This window comes from Rhinoderma darwinii, chromosome 3 (assembly GCF_050947455.1).
Source record: "Rhinoderma darwinii isolate aRhiDar2 chromosome 3, aRhiDar2.hap1, whole genome shotgun sequence".
Taxonomy (NCBI): domain Eukaryota; kingdom Metazoa; phylum Chordata; class Amphibia; order Anura; family Rhinodermatidae; genus Rhinoderma; species Rhinoderma darwinii.
This window is the reverse complement of record NC_134689.1, coordinates 367,210,156-367,231,942: the sequence shown is the minus strand read 5'-3', so window position 1 is coordinate 367,231,942 and position 21,787 is coordinate 367,210,156. Positions and strand designations below refer to the sequence as shown.

The 21,787-nt window shown below is 43.3% G+C and overlaps 1 protein-coding gene across 2 annotated transcripts in view; it reads right to left on the bottom strand.

Moving 5' to 3' along the window:
- Positions 1 to 436: 436 nt before the first annotated feature.
- The window catches only part of SLC20A1 (solute carrier family 20 member 1), a 37,461-nt gene continuing 16,110 nt past the window's right edge, over positions 437 to 21,787 (bottom strand). For both annotated transcript variants that reach the window (XM_075858643.1, XM_075858644.1), the window contains exons 4-11: positions 21,102 to 21,187; positions 15,185 to 15,281; positions 6,002 to 6,121; positions 4,995 to 5,264; positions 3,121 to 3,685; positions 2,206 to 2,391; positions 1,962 to 2,046; positions 437 to 1,384 (exon numbers count right to left, since the gene is read on the bottom strand). In XM_075858643.1, the coding sequence (XP_075714758.1) occupies positions 1,223 to 1,384; positions 1,962 to 2,046; positions 2,206 to 2,391; positions 3,121 to 3,685; positions 4,995 to 5,264; positions 6,002 to 6,121; positions 15,185 to 15,281; positions 21,102 to 21,187 (1,571 nt within the window). In that variant the 3' untranslated portion in view covers positions 437 to 1,222. The remainder of the gene's footprint in view (positions 1,385 to 1,961; positions 2,047 to 2,205; positions 2,392 to 3,120; positions 3,686 to 4,994; positions 5,265 to 6,001; positions 6,122 to 15,184; positions 15,282 to 21,101; positions 21,188 to 21,787) is intronic.

The following is a 21,787-nucleotide window of genomic DNA, read 5'->3' as shown; positions in this document are numbered from 1 at the left end:
GCTACCTGGCTTCTAGAATTTCTCCACCTTGGGGGAAGGTAGACATTAAACCTCTATTTCTGCATCAGACACCCCTTTCCTAGAATAAGTGCTATTTTGTGACCCAGACTAAATCACAAGGAAGTGGCCAATATTTACAAACCCCCAAAATCCTAGCACCTCCACAACATACCAATTCAGTAGTATTGATACATGGTGGCCACTTCAACTGGGCAAAAAGTCCCAATCTCGGCAAAAGTGCAGGGTTGTCCCGGTAATTGTTTTTTTTATTTTTCTCAACTGATCTTAGGCCTTATCCAGATGGGCATATCGTATTAGTATTTAACCATCTTGATTCTGGACCAGGACCTCCTGCAGTGCTACTGAACCTAGTTTACAGCACCATAGATCCCTGACCTTGTTATGGGGTGAGTAATGACGACAATTCTGCAAGAAGTGGTTGTTGAATTAGTGCTAATTTTATTTGACTTCACCAGTAACAGAAGTTGATAACAAACCAGTGAAATGAACACAATGCAGGACAGGATTTCCCATTTGCAAGATTGCAACTCTCCTGAGTTACTGGAGCTGCACTTTCACCTGGGGATAAAAACACCCCACATGCCAAAGACAACACAACCTCAAAAGTAAGATTTTTGTTTCTTGGTTTAAAATGTAAAAAAAAACAACAAAAAAAAAACAAAAACTGTGTACCAGGATTAGATTAAAAAAAGTCTAAATCTAGCCATGGTTTGGAAAGGTAAATCCTCAGCTTCTTCACCCATTCTGCCATACCGCTGTGCAACATTTGCAAGCCTAGAAGGCAGTGAACGGAAAAAAATAATGATATGATCTATATTTAAAAAAAAAAAAAAACAAACAAAAAAAAAAAATCCTCTGATAAAGATTTAAACATTTACAGTGGAAGAGAAACGGCTGACATACAAGCAGGTCTATATACAGAGCACATTAATACTGAGGAATGATCGGTGTGCACAGGTAGATTGAGTTGATTTGTAATATTCTAGCGCATGAAAGCAGTTTTACAGCACAATGGGAGGAGGGGGAGAGAATCCTGTATAAATCCACTTTCTACTGTGGACACTGCATATGCCAGATATGTTAACTCAGGCCAGGACTGGGAGGACAATCTTACATCCTCTTGCATTGCACTGATAGAATATGTGCAGTGGGTCTGTGGTCCCGAGTGGAGATTTTGGATAGCAGGTGATTCATCATCAAATCAAACTCTTAGGATTGCGTATTTGAAGAGTGCCATGATACCGGCGCTAATAAGTCCTGAAATTGGCACAGTGACAAACCATGCCAGGAAAATATTTCTGAAGAGTCGCCAGTCCACAGCTTTTTTTGATCTTAGCCATCCAACAGATACAACAGAGCCAACCTGTGGAGAAAGACAGGGGGCGGTCAATCATTTGAATGCAAACTTTGTACATGATCCAATTCCATTGTAATCCGCCAATAAGGGTAATGAGGCTGGGTTCCATGGCTCAGATACCGTGCGTAAAAGTACAGCGTATCCGACAAAGAACCCACATGGAACTCCAGAAGAGACTGCACCACGTTATGGGGCAGAAACTCTGCTGTGGAAACTGGTATAAAAAATAAAGTGGGGGGGGGGGGGGGGGGTTATTCTGATTTGCACTCTTTTTTGCAGCAGAATTGAAGTTCTGTGACAACATTTACTATTTGAATTCGATGGGGAGGTAAAACAAGCAATGCAGGAAAAACACAAGAGCAAAGGATCCGCAGCATAAATTGCCAGGATGTGGATGTAAAGACAGTGCTGCGTGTCAGTTTAGAAACGTTTATTGCAGATTCTCAAATCTCATCCACTTTGCTGCTACGGATAAGCTGCAGAACTTCCGCACAGATTTCCATTGGGGAAATTCGGCAACATTTACGCTATGTGGGAACCCAGCCTGTGTATCCCGACAGCTAAAGAGCAGCCATTCACTCACCTTACAATGCGTTGTACTGATGGGGAGACCCACATTTGAAGCAATTATCACAGTCAGGGCAGATGCCAACTCAATGCTGAAACCACTGAAATATAAAAACATAAGTTAGCAAACCTTGTGTTGGGAGCGAAGAAAAACCACATCTAGAAGTACATGCTAGAAGATGCAGAGGCGCACACACACAACGTCTGAGTTAAGGTGGAGATGGTCAGACTACCATAGTTTAATATAGGCTATAGATTACCTTGAGGGGGTAATTGGAGTCAGATCTTTTCCCATTGTCTGGATAACCCTTCGTCCCCAGACCCAGAGACCAGTGCAGATACCAATTCCTCCAAACAGGAGCAGCCAGATGGGAGTGGCAGCCTTACTGTTCACGTCTTGTGTCTCGTAAACCAGCCAAAGGGCAACCAATGGACCGATGGCATTACTGCAGGTGGCAAAATATTAACTCAGTTACTTCAAGCTGCAATGATTTCTTATAAAACAAAAACAATTAGGGTACATTCACACACGGCACATTATGCAGCAGGATAGCACATAACAATGTATACAGCATTGCTCCAGAATACATCAGCTAAGCAGATTTGACTAAAAGCTAAAGATGAAAAAAAAAACAAAAAAACAGAAGTGCATACAAGTTCAGCTTTTAACCCCTTTTGCTGCCAGGACAAATTTGACTAAAACATAACCTGGATAATGAAGGGGGAAGAAATAAAAATGTAAAGGGGGGGGGGGGGGGAATAAAAATCCATGTTTGTGGCTAAAAACTTGACCTAAGCAGAGCCTGAGACTTCATTTTTAGGAGGTTGTGTAAGTTGTGCAGTACATGCCACTAATGTCTTGGCCTTCCTGCACAGATCTTCACAAAATCATTAAAACTGAAGAAACCAAAAATCTCTGCAGTCCTGATGCCAGTAAAGTGGCAATTAGATTGGTAACTGCTCATGTTCTCACCCCTATAGTTGGGGGGGCATAAGTGTGACAAAGCACATCCTCACTCACGGTAATAGGGGTGAGGACATGAAGAAAGGTTCCTGTATGCTCTTTTCTGAACTTGTTGGAAACCCCGTGGAACACCATGTCAGACCCTCCCCTAATGTGTACAGTAATTCAATGCAAACCAGAAAAAAAAAAAACGTTCGTTGCGCCAACTGACCTGACATCATTTCCACCATGTGCAAAAGAACCAAAGCAGGCAGTAAGGATCTGCAGGAACTGGAAGAGCTGAGACACCTCTGGCTTTTCCTGGTCAGGCCATTCTAATGCGGAGTTCTTGCTCTTCCTGTCAGCAGCCTCTTCTTCTAAACCGCCCTCTGCCTGCTCTTCTGCACCAACATCTGGGTGTGCGTCCGCCACAGCGTTACAATAACTGGTGTAGCTGTCCATGCGAGCCCTCTTCTTCCCATCTGCTCCATGCCAGGTTAGCTTTTCTGCCTCCTCTGGCCGTACGTCCGCTTCCCTGTTCCGGAAGGAATCCAGCGGCATCCCGCAGATTGCCATGGTGTATGAGGTGTAACTGTTGTTGCGGCGGAGTGGCTTCTCACCAGAGTCTCCCATGCAGTCTCCCACTTTAGCCAAATGCAGTTTGTGTAGTAGCTCTTTGTATAGACCAGAATCTTTGTGCACGGTGTGATACTGGTACTGCCCGCTGGATGTCATTGTGTTGCTAACAGTCTGGTTGAATTGTACATGATTTCCATTTGGCAACCGCACTGCTCCTGCTAAAATAAAAGCAAAGCATTTAGAGACGTGTGAAATGCGGATGTTTTCTATTAGAAATAAAAATTTGTCAGGACCTTTGAGGTTTTCCCCGAAATGAACACTGAAGGACTATTCTTACGCTTCATGCACACGGAGTGTGCCGTCCGAGTCCCGTCAGGACATGTTCTATCTTTCCTCGGACCCAATTAACCTGCTAAAGTGAATGGGTCCATGACGACTATCGGGTGCCGTCAAAAACGGCTTGAGTGGCACAACAGTCGTGTGTATGAGGCATTAGGCTAGGCAATTAATATGCTGAGTGAAGGGGCAGAGCGTGCCAGCAAGCACTTTGTCATTTTCACAGGGCTGTACATTTAGTTGTGGCTGCACCTGCTACTGCAGCCACGAGATGTCCCATTCACGTGATTGGTGCTTAGCTGCTGTAAATAGCAGTACCAAGTGTATGCTGCTGCACCTGGATAAACAAGGAAAGGGACCCACCTACGGCCCCTTCATTCAGTGAATTGGTGAAGGGATTCTAGGAGTCAGACCCCCATCGATAAGATTTTGACAGCCTATAATAAGGAGGCCATTAATATTTCAGTCTCTGCTTATCCAGATTTTTTTTAAGGGGTTTTCAGAGTATAGAAATGAGACCGCTGGTTGAAAACACGCTGGCCTGTAGGTGGCGCCGCAAGGCAACAATTTTATCTAGATTTTTTTTAAAAATGTATTTCAATGTTCATAAAAAAAACTGGGAGAATATTTAACACACCTATAAACAGGTTTTATATTAACAAGTCTCTAGTAGTTTAGCAATGAGAAAAATCATACCGCACGTGGAAGTCATTCTTTTTAAAAAGGGAACACAACTTGTCAAATGAATTGCTTATTACAGAAAGTGTGTGGGGGGGGGGGGGGGGGTGTCACATTACCATAAATCCATTCTAGGTAACATTGAATGTGCAGAGTGAATTACGATCAAAAGGAAGATTTGAAGGGATTTTCCTCCAAAAATACTCACCTATCCACAGGATAGGTGATAAGGGTGAGATCGCTGCATATGGCATAGTAATTGAAAAAAGACATAGGTTCATATGGGGGGGGGGGGGGTGTGCATTCTGGGGAACAGAATGCATAGCTGTATGAGCCATATGGTACTCATGTACTCTCCCCTACAAGCATTGAGAATACAACACACATTGGAACATCATTTTTCTTTTTCTCACTTGCAAAATTCAAGGCACAATATGGACTCATGTTAATGGCCACCGTATATTATACTGCACAGATCCAGACTATGGTTGAGGCTTTAACTATTTCACTTACCATTTACTGGCTGGTCAATATTGGTCTCCATGCTGCGACACTTCTCTCTCTCTGGGACTTCATCCATGTCACCCATATTAAAAGTTACTGTCCGCACATCTGCAGCCCGTGATGGCACAGATACCAGGTCTAAAATGGGCACCTTTGTCTCTGCATGGATACTACATTCAATGGGCAATTTTACATCTGGTTCTGGCTTCAGGATGTGACATTGGTCTATGTTCTTCTTGTCCATCAAGGGAGATTCTGACGGACTGGATTTTTTCAGACCTAGGGAAAGACCATGTAGTGTTATTAGAAATTGTAGAGGAGCTGGATTTTGCCACTACGGCTCCCACAACAGCTAAACTACAATCAGATTCTCTTTGCAGCTTTCTGCCACTTCTGTGGTGTCATTTTTATATATTTTTTCCCCAAGTATACAAAGTCATTAGAAATTGTCACTATACACAGCAGAGCTCAGGGACCACGGATCACACTGTACACATTCTTAGCTCTGGATGTACTGTTTGTGAACATAGAAGTGTTGCATGAAAGGCTGATGTGTCCTGTCTACAACGGTCCCTAAAAAAAGTCACCATTTAACAAAAGCGATCAAGCACGTACAGGGCTTGCTCGAATTAACTGTATTCCATAATGGGCTTTAGGTCTGGTAGTTCTACTTTAAGATCTTAAGCGGTACTGAGATTCTGATCACAGCATTAGCTGTGCAGAGTTCTGTCAAAGACCTTGCGTGGAACCAACTTACGCAAAGGCTTCAAAGCCCTCAAATGCACCCCTGCCTGCCACTATGCAAGTTAGCTAGAATCCATACAATATCAACAATCTAGCTTCCAAATGCAATGGCTTTCAGGACAGCACTGCACCTTTATTCCTGGTAGGTCTCCTTTTATTCTGACTGGAGACTCCATGCTTAGCATGACAAAAGTGTAGTACGAGTCAGAATCCCACTAAACATCCGCTACTGGAATACAGGTTACTTAATTGTACGGCGACGAGGCACTTACGTTCTATCTTCTTCTTCATTCTGGGACAAATGAAGAACCACACAACCAGGGCACAAATCACAGAACAACATATGGAGATCAGGAGGATGCCCCACAGGGGGATCTTGTCAAATCCAAGCACTAGAAAAACAAAAAAACAGACACACATGAAAGCCATTCCTTTTATCAGAACTTTCCAAATGAAAAAGGGAGTCAGCCATGGAATTCATCGCTTCTTTCAAAGAACTTGTAGGTCTTGATAAGGTTAGATATTTCTTGTCTAATCTCTGGTTTAACAACCTTCCTGTCTGGGTCTAGAAGTTTAAAGAGGCTCTGTCACCAGATTCTCAAACCCCTATCTCCTATTGCATGTGATCGGCGCTGCAATGTAGAGAACAGTAACGTTTGTTTTTTTGAAAAACTTTCATTTTTGGCCAAGTTGAGCATATATATATGGGCGTGTTTACGTGTATGATGCTGACGAATCAGTGACCAGTCAGCATCATACACTCCTCTACATTCATTTACAAAGCAGCACAGCGTTCTTACTAGAACGATGTGCAGCCACATACACAAGTGTCCTGATAATGAATACACATGACCTCCAGCCTGGACATCATGTGTATTCAGAATCCTGACACTTCTGAATCCTTTCTGTGAGATTTCCAGCAAGGGAAACGAAATCTCGCGAGATTACGCGCGGCTTGCTGGAAATCTCACAGAAAGGATTCAGAAGTGTCAGGATTCTGAATACACATGACGTCCAGGCTGGTCATGTGTATTCATTATCAGGACACTTGTGTATGTGGCTGCACATCGTTCTAGTAAGAACGCTGTGCTGCTTGTAAATGAATGGAGAGGAGTGTATGACACTGATTGGTCAGCGTCATACACGTAAACACGCCCAGTTAAAAACACAAATACACGCCCAGTTGGACATACGAATAAAAACACGCCCAATTGTCCATTTCAAAGCTCATTTGCGCATATATATATATAGCCCAAAACAAACATTACTGTTATCTACATTGCAGCGCCGATCACATGCAATAGGGATTTGAGAATCTGGTGACAGAGCCTCTAAGGTGATTGTGAGACTTGAAAGCACAATGGATTGAAGGTCCTCAATATAGAAACTTAGAAAAATCAAATGGGTGGCAGTAAGGACAATTCACTAGTTGGCTAAATGCAGTCTACCAACCCACCTCTCCAATGTATCAATGAAAAATTTCCGCTAACCCTCCTAGGGATTATTCAGAAAAAAAAAAAAAAAAGTTAAATACTGTTCTGCCGAAGCACAGCAGGGGAAGCAGTGAGGGCAGCGTGTAATCAGCAGCAGCTTCTCCCTGCACAGTATTTATTATAAAAAAAAAAAAAAAAGTTTTTTTTCATGCCAAAATGATAGAATAAAATCCTGCCATTTCTTTTGAAAGAAAAAATATTGTACTTTGAATAAACCGTATCCCCCCCCCCCTGCATGCATGATAGAGATGAACACAGCACTCCAATAAATTTATCTTTAAGGGGGTTTTCACAGCAGTCACTAACGGGACAGACTAGGCTGCTGTGAGAAGTCGGCGGCCCAGCCCAAGTCCTGCACGGGTGTCCCATGCAGGCTGGAGCAGGGGCTCGGTTGTCTGAGGACAGCCAGGCTCCTGCTCCAACAGTAGCGATCAGTTTACTTAGTGTCGGCTTAACCCATTAAATGCGGTGGTCAACAGCAACTGCGGCATTTGATTTGTTTACTGAGGGAGGGCGCTCCCTCCTTCACCAATCAGCGGCCCACAAATTCAATCTTGGGCCTCAGATGGGATATCATGGCAACCGTGGGCCTAACAAAGGCCCCCAGGCCTGCCCTGACTGTAGGCCTATTGGGCTGTGCCAGAGGCACATCCTAATAGGCAATAATGCTCTGGTATACCAAAGAATTATAGCAGCAATCAAAACATCGCATGGTGAAGTCCAACTGGGACTGAAAATATAAGTAAAAGTTAAATTAAAAAAAATTGCCATTAAAGTGGTTTATAGTAAGTGTGTAAAAAAAAAAAAAATAAAATAAAAAGTACACATACATGGTATCGCCGTGACCATAATGACCCAAACAAAGTTAACGTGTAGTTTAAAGCACAAGGTGAACGTGTAAAAGAATGCAAAAAACGATGGCGGAATTACTATTTTTTCCCATTGCAACCCAACAAAAAAAATAAAGTTTCAGTAAGTCCCATGAACCCCGAAAAAGTACCAATGAAAACAGTCTTGTCCCGCAAAAAAACAAAGCCCTCATCACTACAGCGACGGAAAAATTACGTTTTGGAACGTGAACTAAAATTTTGTTTTTTGCATCGACAAACGTGCTTATTGTGCAAAAGTAGCAAAACAAAAAAGCCTTGGTCGTAATCGTACCAACCCATAGAATAAAGGAAACATGTTTAAACGCATAGAATGGCAGAATTGGTTTATTTTATAAAATGTTTATGTACCCCAAAATTGTACCATTAAAAAAAAAAAATTAACGAACCCAGCTGTTTAACCCTTTAATTGTCAGTGTCCGTAGCATGATAAAAGGGGACTCCTGTTTGATCATGTCACCAGGTTTCCGATGACCAGATCAAAGGGGGATCACTGGGGAATCCCTCTGCAGTCAGCCCTGGTACCGAGGAAGGACCCCAGACTCATCTGTTCAGTTTGCCAGCTGTTAGGGCACACTATGTGCTGCCCTAACAGCAGCCGGTGTCATAGTATTAGTATATTAGCATACAGGAGTATGTCAATACATTATAAGGCCCCATGCACACGAACGTGCTTTTGCGGCCGCAATTCCCCCGAAAATCCACGGGAGAATTGCGGCCCCCATGCACACGACTGTGGTTTTCACTGTCAGTGCATGGCCCCCTGGAGCCCAGACCGCAAAAAGAACAGGCAAGCCTTATTACAGCCGTGTTCTGCGGTCCGGGCTCATTGAAAATAATGGCCATGTGCACAGCCTGCGACTTGTGGGCGGCTCGCAGCCGACCGGAAAATCCTGGCCACGCACATGGCTACGGTCGTGTTCATGAGGCCTAAGTAAAAAGTAAAGTAGTTAAGTTATCCCTGAGGCCCCATGCACTCGACCGTAAAAAAAAAAAATGACCCATTTACTTCCATTGAACGCTGACACCTTTCGGTATCACTACGGATGTGTGCCCGTGCCGCAGAACTGTGCCGGGAATTATAGAACATGTCCGTTCTATGGAGGAGTACGTACCGCAATTGCGGACAAAGAAGTCTATGGGGGAAGCCAAAATTGCGTGTGGCTACATAGGTGCGTCCGCAAATACGGATAGCCATCCGCAAATACAGAAGTGTTGCAAAGCGACACAAAAGGGGATTTTCCCATTTGATGCAGATCCGTATATACACGGATGCACTACAGACCGTATTTGCAGAGAGCATTCAGCAGAAATGGGTACGTTGCTGATGACTAAAGCAATACTGAACCGTATTTACGGTCAGTGTTTGCGGATACGGCCATGTGTATGGGGGCCTTAGGCTTTCTTCACATGTGCGATAGGGCTCCATTCCGATGGAGCTTCGCATCAGAACGGAGCCCAGACAAACGGAAACCATAGGTTTCCGTTTCCATTGATTTCAATTGTGACAGAGCCGATGCAAATGGTTTCAGTTTGTGTCAGTTGTGCAAGGGTTCAATCGTTTTGACTGAATCAATAGCGTATTCCGTCAAAACGATGGAACCCTTGCACAACCTGAAACCATTTGCACTAGATCCGTCACTATTGAACTCAATGATGATGGAAACCTATGGTTTCCGTTTGTGTCTGTCAGGGCTCAAGTCCTAGCGCAGATGTGAACGAAGCCTAAAATGGGAACAAAAAAAAAGTCAACGACAGCTTACAGCGAGATTACGCTGGTTTGTGTGGGATTTACAGCACATTACCGAAGTGTCGGGATTGTGAATAGACATCACGTCCCGGCTGGAGGTGATGTCTATTAACTCTCACGACGCTTCAGTAACGTTAGTGTGGGAGTATGTGACTGCACATAGTGATCTAGCTAGATCACTATGTGCAGAATAAATGAATGGAGAGAAGTGTATGACCCTGATTGGTCAGCGTCATACACTCCTCTCCACAATGTCCACTTGGTCAAAAAGTTAAAAAAAACACCCAGTTGGTGATTAAGAAAGTAATTAGCATAAAGCTAAAATAGGTCATAACGCTGTCAAAAATGATTGTTTTTCTAAATAAACACTACTATAATCTACATTACAGCGCCGATCACATCATGTACAATATAGGCCACTTATAATGTGGTGACAGAGACCAAGTCGTTTTAGATGGTGTATGAGAAGACTGGAGCAAGGATACAAGTACTTTACAGTGTTGGATGTGCAACAGTCTGGACTGGAAGATACACACAAGACAAGCCCTATATATCTGGAATGTAAATATTACTGCAACCCACCTACTCCAACCTTGAACCACGGCTTGGCAAGGTGGGGGGGGGGGGGGGGGGGGTTTATTGCTGATGCAACAAGTTTCCAAACCCTGTTCTAACATTGGTTTGTGGTCGACATGGTCATGTTATAAAGTCATCTGCCGCAATATTAGGATGGCGTGACTGCCTAAAACACTTATTTACAGGATCATCAGTTATATGCCAGAAGAAATTAGATATATTTTTTTTGTCAAAACGAAACGTAATGAGTAACGCTTGCCACACACTAGAGTTAGGACAGTTAGAGGCCGATGTAAACTTATTTCCAGACGCCGCATTATCGTAACATGAAAGTACGGCAAATGCCGACCAAAGGCAGATATTTCTGGAAATGGTTCTGCCATGTTGGATTTTTTTTTTTTTTGGTGGTAGTTCCAGTTAAATGATAAATCTGCATTAATCGAAGCCCAGACCAGGCTAGAGATAGTTTGGTGTCGACCCACTGTGAATGACAAGTTGTCCAGAAAACAGACAAGTGAAATCCTTAATGTACAGCAAGCTTTAACTCAGAAAGCTGCATCATAATCACTGTTGGCGCTCTAAGGGCGGATTTACACGAGCGTGTAATACGTCCATGCAATGCGCGTGAAATTCACGCGCATCGCACAGACCTATATTAGTCTATGGGGCCGTGCAGGCAGTCTGATTTTTGCGCAGCGTGACTCCGCTGCGTAAAACTCACGACATGTCCAATATTTGTGCGTTTTTCGCATATCACACACCCATTGAAGTCAATGGGTGCGTGAAAATCACGCGCACCACATGGAAGCACTTCCATTGGACGCGCGTGATTCGCGCAACAGCAGTCAAAAATATGATTGAAAACAGAAAAGCAACACGTGCTTTTCTGTTTAGTGTCAATGATGGCAGCTGCACGCGCAAAACGCACACGCTAGTGTAAATCCGCGCTTAGTCTTGTTTTAACGGTAGTCAACCCAAGGGGGTTGATAAAATGCAGCATGGAAGGTGCTAAACAAAAAAAGAGGCCCATTATGCATCATTGACACCTGGCAAAGTCTTAATCAATTGTAGTTAAAGAGAGTGTCCCATCTCCTAAATAAGGAGATCGGCGCTATAATGTAGGTGACCGTAATGCTTTTTATTTAAAAAAAAAAAAAACATCTGTTTTCACCACTTTATTAGCGATTTTAGATTTATTCTAATGAGTTGCTTAAAGCCCAACTGGGCGTGTTTTCACTTTAGACCAAGTGGGCGTTGTACAGGGGAGTGTATGACTCTGACCAATCAGCGTCATCCACTTCTCTCCATTCATTTACTCAGCGCATAGGGATCCTGCTAGATCCTTATGTGCAGTCTTATACTAACACATTAACAATACTGAAGTGTTTAGACAGTGAATAGACATTCCACGGGATGTCTATTCACAATCTCTGCACTTAGTTTCTGTTTCTATGGTAGTTACAGCCGAGGAAGCGTAATCTCGTTGTAACCTGTCATTTACAGCGAGATCTCGTGAGATCACGCTTCCTCTGCTGTAACTACCACAGAGTAACGAAGTGCAGAGATTGTGAATAGACATCCCGTGGAATGTCTATTCACTGTCTAAACACTTCAGTATCATTAATGTGTTAGTATAAGACAGCACATAAGGATCTAGCAGAATCCCTATGCGCTGAGTAAATGAATGGAGGAGTGCATGATGCTGATTGGTCAGCGTCATACAGTCCGCTGTACAACGCCCACTTGGTCTTAAAGAGGCTCTGTCACCAGATTTTGCAACCCCCATCTGCTATTGCAGCAGATCGGCGCTGCAATGTAGATTACAGTAACGTTTTTATTTTTAAAAAACGAGCATTTTTGGCCAAGTTATGACCATTTTTGTATTTATGCAAATGAGGCTTGCAAAAGTACAACTGGGCGTGTTGAAAAGTAAAAGTACAACTGGGCGTGTATTATGTGCGTACATCGGGGCGTGTTTACTACTTTTACTAGCTGGGCGTTCTGATGAGAAGTATCATCCACTTCTCTTCAGAACGCCCAGCTTCTGGCAGTGCAGACACAGCCGTGTTCTCGAGAGATCACGCTGTGACGTCACCCCTCATCAAAATCATTGTAAGCCATCAGGATGGTTTACAGATTACACTGGCTGATATGGGCCATTTCCATCATTACACACAGAAGCAAATTTCCTGATCCAAAAAAACCGCAATACATAGGAAATGAAAAATATTTTCCATTGCCAGTGGAAATGTGCATAGTTAAAGCGCAAAAAGGATAAGACCCCAAATCATCCATAACGGCTAGTCTGCTCACATTGTAAGCAGGTTTAGGCACCTATCAGAAGCCAGTCACTAAATGTACAACGTAAGGAACGCTGACAACATGGCATGAAATGCAAAGTTCTTTAAAAATATTTTTTTTTAGTCTTCTGCAATTAAAGAGGCTCTGTCACCAGATTCTCAAACCCCTATCTCCTATTGCATGGGATCGGCGCTGCAATGTAGAGAACAGTAAAAAAATTTTTTTTTTTTTTTTAAAACGTTCATTTTTGGCCAAGTTATGAGCTATTTTATATATATATGCAAATGAGCTTTGAAATGGACAACTGGGTGTGTATTGGGTTTTTTTAACTGGGCGTGTTTACTTGTTTTACTAGCTGGGCGTTGTGAATAGAAGTATATGATGCTGACGAATCAGTGACCAATCAGCATCATGCACTCTTCTCCATTCATTTACACAGCGCATAGTGTTCTTACTAGAACGATGTGCAGCCAGATACACAAGTGTCCTGATAATGAATACACATGAAATCCAGCCTGGACGTCATGCGTATTCAGAATCCTGACACTTCTGAATCTTTTCTGTGAGATTCCAGCAAGCCACGCGTAATCTCATGAGATTACGAGGTAAACGAGATTTCGTTTCCCTTGCTGGAAATCTCACAGAAAAGATCCAGAAGTGTCAGGATTCTGAGTACACATGACGTCCAGGCTGGAGGTCATGTGTATTCATTATCAGGACACCTGTGTATGTGGCTGCACATCGTTCTAGTAAGAACGTGATGCTGCTGTGTAAATGAATGGAGAGGAGTGCATGATGCTGATTGGTCAGCATCACACACTTCTATTCACAACGCCCAGCTAGTAAAACAAGTAAACACGCCCAGTTAAAAACACAATACACGCCCAGTTGGACATATGTAAAAAACAAAAAAAAACAAAAAAAAAAAAAAACACGCCCAGTTGTCCATTTCAAAGCTCATTTGTGTGTATATATATATATATATATATATATATATATATATATATATATATATATATATAAAAAATAGCTCATAACTTGGCCAAAAATGAACATTTTAAAAAAAACAAAAAAAAAACAAAAAAAAACACGTTACTGTTCTCTACATTGCAGCGCCGATCACATGCAATAGGAGATAGGGATTTGATAATCTGGTGACAGGGCCTCTTTAAAGCTTAATAACCACATTTACATCCAGCCTATGCAGATCCTAGTCCTGATCTCAGATGAGTGTTTGTCAGAATTGTATCCAGTCTAGGCAATCTGAGCCAAAGAGGGAAGAAAAAAAAAGCCACCGCTCCTGGTAGTGTATCAATATATAAAAAGTGAGGATATTCCTGGGTAAATACATAAGCCGCACAAATATCTAGACTAGATACATTGTATCAAATGCTCATTTGTGAGACATTGTATCCGCACAGGTTTTTTGCCTCTGGAAACATTTATGTTTATATCCAATGACAGCAAGTAGAAATATTAAAAAAATGGTGATGCATTGCAACACCAAGTAGGGCTGGGCATTTAAAGTGAGGGAAAAAGGAGAAACCGAAATGCAGCACAAAGATGTCATAATTTCATTTTTTTTGGGGTTTGTCTATGCCCTGATTTCAACTGTATTTTTGTCCTCAGACAGTCGTGATGAAGTGACATCATCATGCCTGCGCCGAGCCACACAGAGCAGGAGTCCCTGCAGAGGGATCTCCTCCACTGGTCCCGGGGTTAGGTAAGCATTTTATTTTTTATGCGTTATAGGGGCATTATTCTGTGTGGGGGGGGGGGCAGTGTCAGGAAGTATGATATATACAGTAGTATACAGCAGGCTCAGGCGTATATATATTAAATGGCACGCCACGCAAATAGGGGGCGTAACCTAAATAATCATTCAATAATAAATAGAGGTTACATGCTCAATTGTGATTCCGGTCGTTTGCCCAGCCCTAACACCGAGGGTCAGAAAGCTGCATAACTGTTCAGTATTCAATCATTAAATGTCACTTCCAGTGAAGTGGTCAAGTTGTGGCACTTGGGATTTCAATTTTCTTATGGACTGTCAAATAGTCATGTAGAGGTTTCTGCAATTAACCCAGGAAAAAGTAGTTGGAGGGGAGAAAAAGAAAATAGTGGGTCATGGAGGGTGTAAGTATGAAATTCTTCTGCAGGATCTTCATAGCCATCGCTACTGCTGAAGGGGAGGTGTGGGGGGAGGGGGTCACTGTACTGCTGAAGGAGCTGGGAGGAAATGGCTGTAGTGATCCAGCCAAGTTGGTTAACTAGCTAGGTTAGAAATGTCAGCATACACTAGCCTGCAGCCTTCTGTAATGGGCACAGGCCAGCAGACTTCTAGAAGATTTCAGTCCTGCAAAGTAAAAGTAGTAAATTGTGGATTTAATGGCGGGCTCTAAAGCAAAAGTTGGAGGCAAAAAACCTAGTTTTGTAAATTGTACTCACGAGGTGCGCCAGTGAACATAATGGAGAACAGGTTTATGCCGATCGTACAGGCGTAGAACACAGGCAGGGCACGCAGTCCATTGGGAACAGGGTCTGGCTGCAATAAAAGAAAGATATCAGCATAGCTACCTGAACAAGACATCTGCACATATATTTCTGCAACAAGTACAGTACAATGCATGTGGATTTTTTTTCTCTTTTTAAAAGCCATATACTAGTACTTCATGAATTAGAATATCAAAAAGTTAATTTCAGTAATTCAACAAGTGAAACTCATTATATAGATTCTGATCTATTTCTAGCATTTTTTCCCTTTTAATGTTGAGGATTATGGCAGTTCATGAAAACCCCAAATTTTGTCTCTCAGAAAATAAGGGTATGTGCACACACACTAATTACGTCCGTAATTGACGGACGTATTTCGGCCGCAAGTACCGGACCGAACACAGTGCAGGGAGCCGGGCTCCTAGCATCTTACATAAGTATGATGCTAGGAGCCCGGCTCCCTGCACTGTGTTCGGTCCGGTACTTGCGGCCGAAATACGTCCGTCAATTACGGACGTAATTAGTGTGTGCACATACCCTTATTTTCTGAGAGACAAAATTTGGGGTTATGTGCACACACACTAATTACGTCCGTAATTGACGGACGTATTTCGGCCGCAAGTACCGGACCGAACACAGTGCAGGGAGCCGGGCTCCTAGCATCGTACATAACTATGATGCTAGGAGCCCGGCTCCCTGCACTGTGTTCGGTCCGGTACTTGCGGCCGAAATACGTCCGTCAATTACGGACGTAATTAGTGTGTGTGCACATACCCTTAGAATATTGGTTAAAAGTTGAAGATTGTAGACTCATGTCGCACTAACCAGCTAATCAACACAAACACCTGCAAAGGTTTCCTAAGCCTTTATACGGTCCCACGGTCTGGTTCAGGAGGCTACACAATCATGGGGAAGACTGCTGACTTGACAGTTGTCCAGAGAACAGTCATTGACACCCTCCACACGGAGTGTAAGCCACAAAAGGACATTGCTAAAGAAGCTGCTGTTCACAGAGTGCTGTATCCAAGCATATTAATGGAAAGTTGAGAGGAAGGAAAAAATGGTAGAAAAAGGTGCAGAAGCAACCGGGATAACCGCAGTCTTGAAAGGATTGTCAAGAAAAGGCCATTCAAGAATCTGGGGGAGATTCACGTGGAGTGGTCTGCGTCTGGAGTCAGTGCTTCAAGAGATACCACACACAGATGTATCCAGGACATGGGCTACAACTGTTGAATTCCTTGTGTCATCAGAAGAAACGTCTTACCAGGGCTAAGGAGAAAAAGGACTGGTCTGTTCAATGGTCCAAAGTCCTGTTTTCAGAGGAAAGTAAATTTTGCATTTCATTTGGAAATCTCGGTCCCAGAGTCTGGAGGAAGAGTCACTCAATACAAGATGCTTGCGGTCCAGTGTGAAGTCTCCACAGTCAGTGATGGTTTGGGGAGCCATGTCATCTGCTGGTGTTGGCACTTCATGCTTCCCTCTGCTGACAAGCTTTATGGAGGTGCGGATTTCATTTTCCAGCAGGACTTGGCACCTGCCCATACTGTCAAAAGTACCAATACCTGGTTTAATAACCAAAGTATCACTGTGCTTGATTGGCCAGCAAACTCGCCTGACGAGCTGAAGTGCGCCATCTAAGCAACCTGGGCTTCCAGAACACCTCAGCAGTGCCACACACAAGCTGATCGCCTCCATGCCACACTGCATTGATGCAGTAATTCATGCAAAAGGAGCCCCGACCAAGTATTGATTGCATATACTGTATTTTTAATACCAAAAATGTAATCTTCAAGATTGGGCTTATGTAATAGTCTAACTTTCGGAGACTACATTTTGGGTTTTCATTAACTGTTGGCCATAATCAACATTATAAGAAAAAAATGCTGGAAATAGATCCCTCTGTCTAAAGAATAGGAGTTTCGCTTTTTGAATTGAATTACTGAAATAAACTAACTTTTTGATGATCTTCTAGTTCATTAAGGACTAGTACAGGCAGTGGAAAAGGCGGACTTTAATGCAAATGTGTGAAGCCGTGACAGACAGATCCGCACAATGTGTCGTCTCAGGCTAAGCGGACATGATGCAAACCCAGACATAATATTTAATTATGCATACGGTTAACTATATACACCATTGTTTTTGGGAGTCTGACAATCCAACATCACAAAATACGGGTTACAATAGTAACTACTACTAGCAAACAGTATATGTCCGCTCAAACAATGCTCATCTTTGCAGGTATAACGTCCGGTAAACCGAGGCATGCTATTTGAGTCATGCACAGATGCAGCGCTTGTGACTCCTGCTCATGCCCTCACATGGTCAAAGAGGACTGTGCATGATCAGCAATGCTTATGATGTACATGGTTAGGAAAGATGCCTGCTAGAGACCAGAAAGTAGGACAGTCTGTGCCCACAGTACCATATAAAGTACTAAGATCACAGAAGAATAATGGGCTTACCTAGTTTGAACCTAAGGAGACAAACCAGACTAAATTATAAATGTAGGATCACGGATCCATCTACAACTAGACAAATAAAATAAGGACCTACGTAATTCACCCACAACCCTTTTAATTTTACAGGTTTAGGGCACACGGCAAAATTTGTTGCAGATTTTTCCACAGCAAAATCCGCATTATTTTACCCCTTCTACTTTGAAAAAGGGTAAAATCCACTGTGAACTTCTGCAACAGAATGAACATGCTCTGATCTGTGCGGAAAATGTTCCGCATTTAATCCGCTACGGATTTTTAGTGTAAAAGCTTGCACTAAAAATCTGTGCCACTTCCATCTCATCTGCAGGGAGCACTATGATGATAACAGTAAAGTATATCTTAAAAAAAAAAAAAAAAAAAAAAACAGTCAAAAGCATTCTGAGCAAATGGAAATAGTCACAATCTTAGAGGCTCTGTCACCAGATTTTGCAGCCCCTATCTGCTATTGCAGCAGATCGGCGCTGCAATGTAGATTACAGTAACGTTTTTATTTTTAAAAAACGAGCATTTTTGGCCAAGTTATGACCATTTTTGTATTTATGCAAATGAGGCTTGCAAAAGTCCAAGTGGGCGTGTTTAAAGTAAAAGTCCAAGTGGGCGTGTATTATGTGCGTACATCGGGGCGTGTTTACTTCTTTTACTAGCTGGGCGTTCTGACGAGAAGTATCATCCACTTCTCTACACAACGCCCAGCTTCTGGCAGTGCAGACACAGCCGTGTTCGAGAGATCACGCTGTGACGTCACTCACTTCCTGCCCCAGGTCCTGCATCGTGTCGGCCACATCGGCACCAGAGGCTACAGTTGATTCTAGAGCAGCATCGGCGTTTGCAGGTAAGTAGCTACATCGACTTACCTGCAAACGCTGATGCTGCTGCAGAATCAACTGAAGCCTCTGGTGCCGATCTGTCCTCGCTCGTCCGACACGATGCAGGACCTGGGGCAGGAAGTGAGTGACGACACAGCGTGATCTCTCGAGAACACGCTGTGTGTCTGCACTGCCAGAAGCTGGGTGGTAACGAACATAAGTGGATGATGCTGATTCGTTAGCATCATACACTCCCATTCCTAACGCCCAGCTAGTAGAAACGCCCCGATGTACACACATAATACACGCCCACTTGTACTTTTACTGTAAACACGCCCACTTGGACTTTTGCAAGCCTCATTTGCATAAATACAAAAATGGTCAACTTGGCCAAAAATGCTCATTTTTAAAAAAATAAAAACGTTACTGTAATCTACATTGCAGCGCCGATCTGCTGCAATAGCAGATAGGGGTTGCAAAATCTGGTGACAGCCTCTTTAAACTAAATGCAGAAGTTGTGGCATTTGATGCACGTAATTCCACACTTATTTGTCAAAGACAATGCAGCCAGATATTACTTTAAGACTTCGTTCAGACAGTGCAGATTTTGCATGCATTTTGTTTTAAGCCCAAACCAGAATTTGATTCAAGAGAGCAGACCTATAAAGGCGAGGTTCCCACGGGATGGATACACTGCGTAAATCTATGCAGTATATCCGACCAGGAACCTGCAGTACATTCTGTCCGAAAACCACAACACATTGTGGCGTTTTGTTTTTTTTTGACAATTTCCACAGTGGAAAGCAGCTGTAGAAGACGTTCATACTTACAAACATTGGCTGCAGCGGTCACATGGGATGTAACGTCATCCCAGGAGGCCAGACTGCAGGAAGGAGGGTGTTCTGGGTAAGTATGAGCATGTTCGGTCCGTAAAGGACGGAATGTATTTCGGCCGCAAGTCCCAGACTGAACACAGTGCAGGGATCCGGGCTCCTAGCATCATAGTTCTGTACGACGCCAGGAGTCCCTGCCGGACAACTGTCCCATACTGTAATCATGTTTTCAGTACGGGACAGTAGTTCCACGGAGAGGCAGGGACTCCTAGCGTCGTACATAACTATGATGCTAGGAGCCCGGCTCCCTGCAGTGTGTTCAGTCTGGGACTTGCGGACGAAATACGTTCCGTCCTTTACGGACCGAACATGCTCGTGTGAATCCAGCCTTAGGGCTTATTCAGACGAACGTATAATACGTCCATGCAACTCGTGATTTTTTATTTTTTTTTCACGCACGTCGCACGGACCCATCTTAGTCAATGTGGCCGTTCACACAGTCAGTGATTTTCACACAGCGTGTGTCCGCTGCATAAAACTCACGACATGTCCTATATTTGCCCTTTTTTCGCGCATCAGGAACCCACCGAAGTCAATGGGTTCGTGAAAACCGCGCACGGCACACTGACGCACTTCCGTGTGCTACAGTAGTCAAAACTATGAATGAAAACAGAAAAGCACCACGTGCTTTTCTGTTTACAAACAGTGTCATAATGATAGCGGCTGCACGAAAATCACGCATCATATGCTGCTGACACTGTTTTTATGAACCTTTTGCGCGCTCAAAATGCCACGTTTTTTGCGCGCGCAAAACAGACACGCTCGTGTGAATCTGGCCTTATAGCTATTCAGCACTCTCCACAAACACGGTCACGACACACTGTTCTTGAAAATATGTTAAAAGCTTTATTTAAGGCCTTATTCACACGAGCATATTTCACGTCCGTGTTACGCGCATTAAAACAACGGCTGTCACACGGACCTGTGCAATTCAATGGGGCCATTCAGATAGTGTTTTCAGGCAGCGTGTGTCCATTGCGTTAAACTTACTGCATGTCCTATTCTTGTGCGTTTTTTGCGCATCACGCATCTATTGAAGTCAATGGGTGTGTGAAAATCACGGACGCAATCTGTGTGCGGTCTGTAATTCATGCAACAGTTGCTAAAGAAATTAGCAAACAAAAAAAAAAAAAAAAAAAACCTGGAGGTTTTTCTTCTGACTTAAAAACCATGTGAGATACCCGCGTAAAAAAAACGCAGACACGCACCCTACACGGAACTGCAACGCAAGAAAAAACAGTTTGTTTTTTTTAATTTACACGCGCAAAACGGACATGTTCGTGTGAATAAGGCCTCAGGCCCTGTTCACACCGTTTTTTGCAGGCAGAAAATGCTACCTCAAAATTCACTCTGGAATTTTGAGGCAGATCTTGTTCTGCCTGCATGCCGTCTGCCGCGTTTTTCGCCCGTGGCCATTGAGCGCCGCTGGCAAGCACCGCGAATTACGCCTTCTCTGCAACCCACTAATTTCAATGGGAGATCCGAGACATGATCAGGCATGTTGCTTTTTCCCACGAGGCGATTTTCTGCTCTGGGGAATAAAAAGCCTCCATCTACCATTGAAATCAATAGGAGGCATTTTTGGACATTTTTTGGGCATGTTTTCCACTTAAAAAAAAAAAAACTCCTTGTGAACAGGGCCTAAGTGTTTTCAAATAAAAAAAACAATCCTTACCTTGCGAAGGATGAACATTCTTACAAAGAAAAACAGAAGAGCAGACATGATTCCAGATAACAGAGGAGAGATAAACCAGGATAACACTGTAAGAGGGAAACACAAAATAGGTTTACTGCACACCCAAACAATGAAGACTCAGAAGTCCTTGTGATTTAGGGCCCATTCACACGAACAGCGTCCATGTGCTGCGCATGGAAATCACACGCAGCACACGGACCCATTGATTTAAATGGGGCCGTTCACACAGCGAGAGTCCCCTGCATGTCCTAGATTGGTGAGTTTTCACAGGCCCATTGAAGTCAATGGGTGCGTGGAAAGAACGCACCGCACACGGATGCACATCCGTGTGCAAGACGTGATTTGCACATCAATTCAAAAAGTAAATAAAAAGTGCTTTGCGAGTGCGTGAATAACGCATGCCACTCGCAAAGCACACTGATGCAGAATGCAAAACACTGACCAGATTTACGTGTGTTTTTCACGCATGTGAATCGGGTCCGCTCGTGTGAATGTAGCCTCACACAGCAGAGAGTACAATCCTTAGGGCCTGTTCACATCAGCATTGCCCTTCCGTCAAGGGGTTTCATCTGAGGTTTCCATCAGGTTAACCCCTCATCAGAAGGGCAAACTGAAACCTTAGCTTCCGTTTACCTCACCATTGATATTAATAGTGACTGAAACGC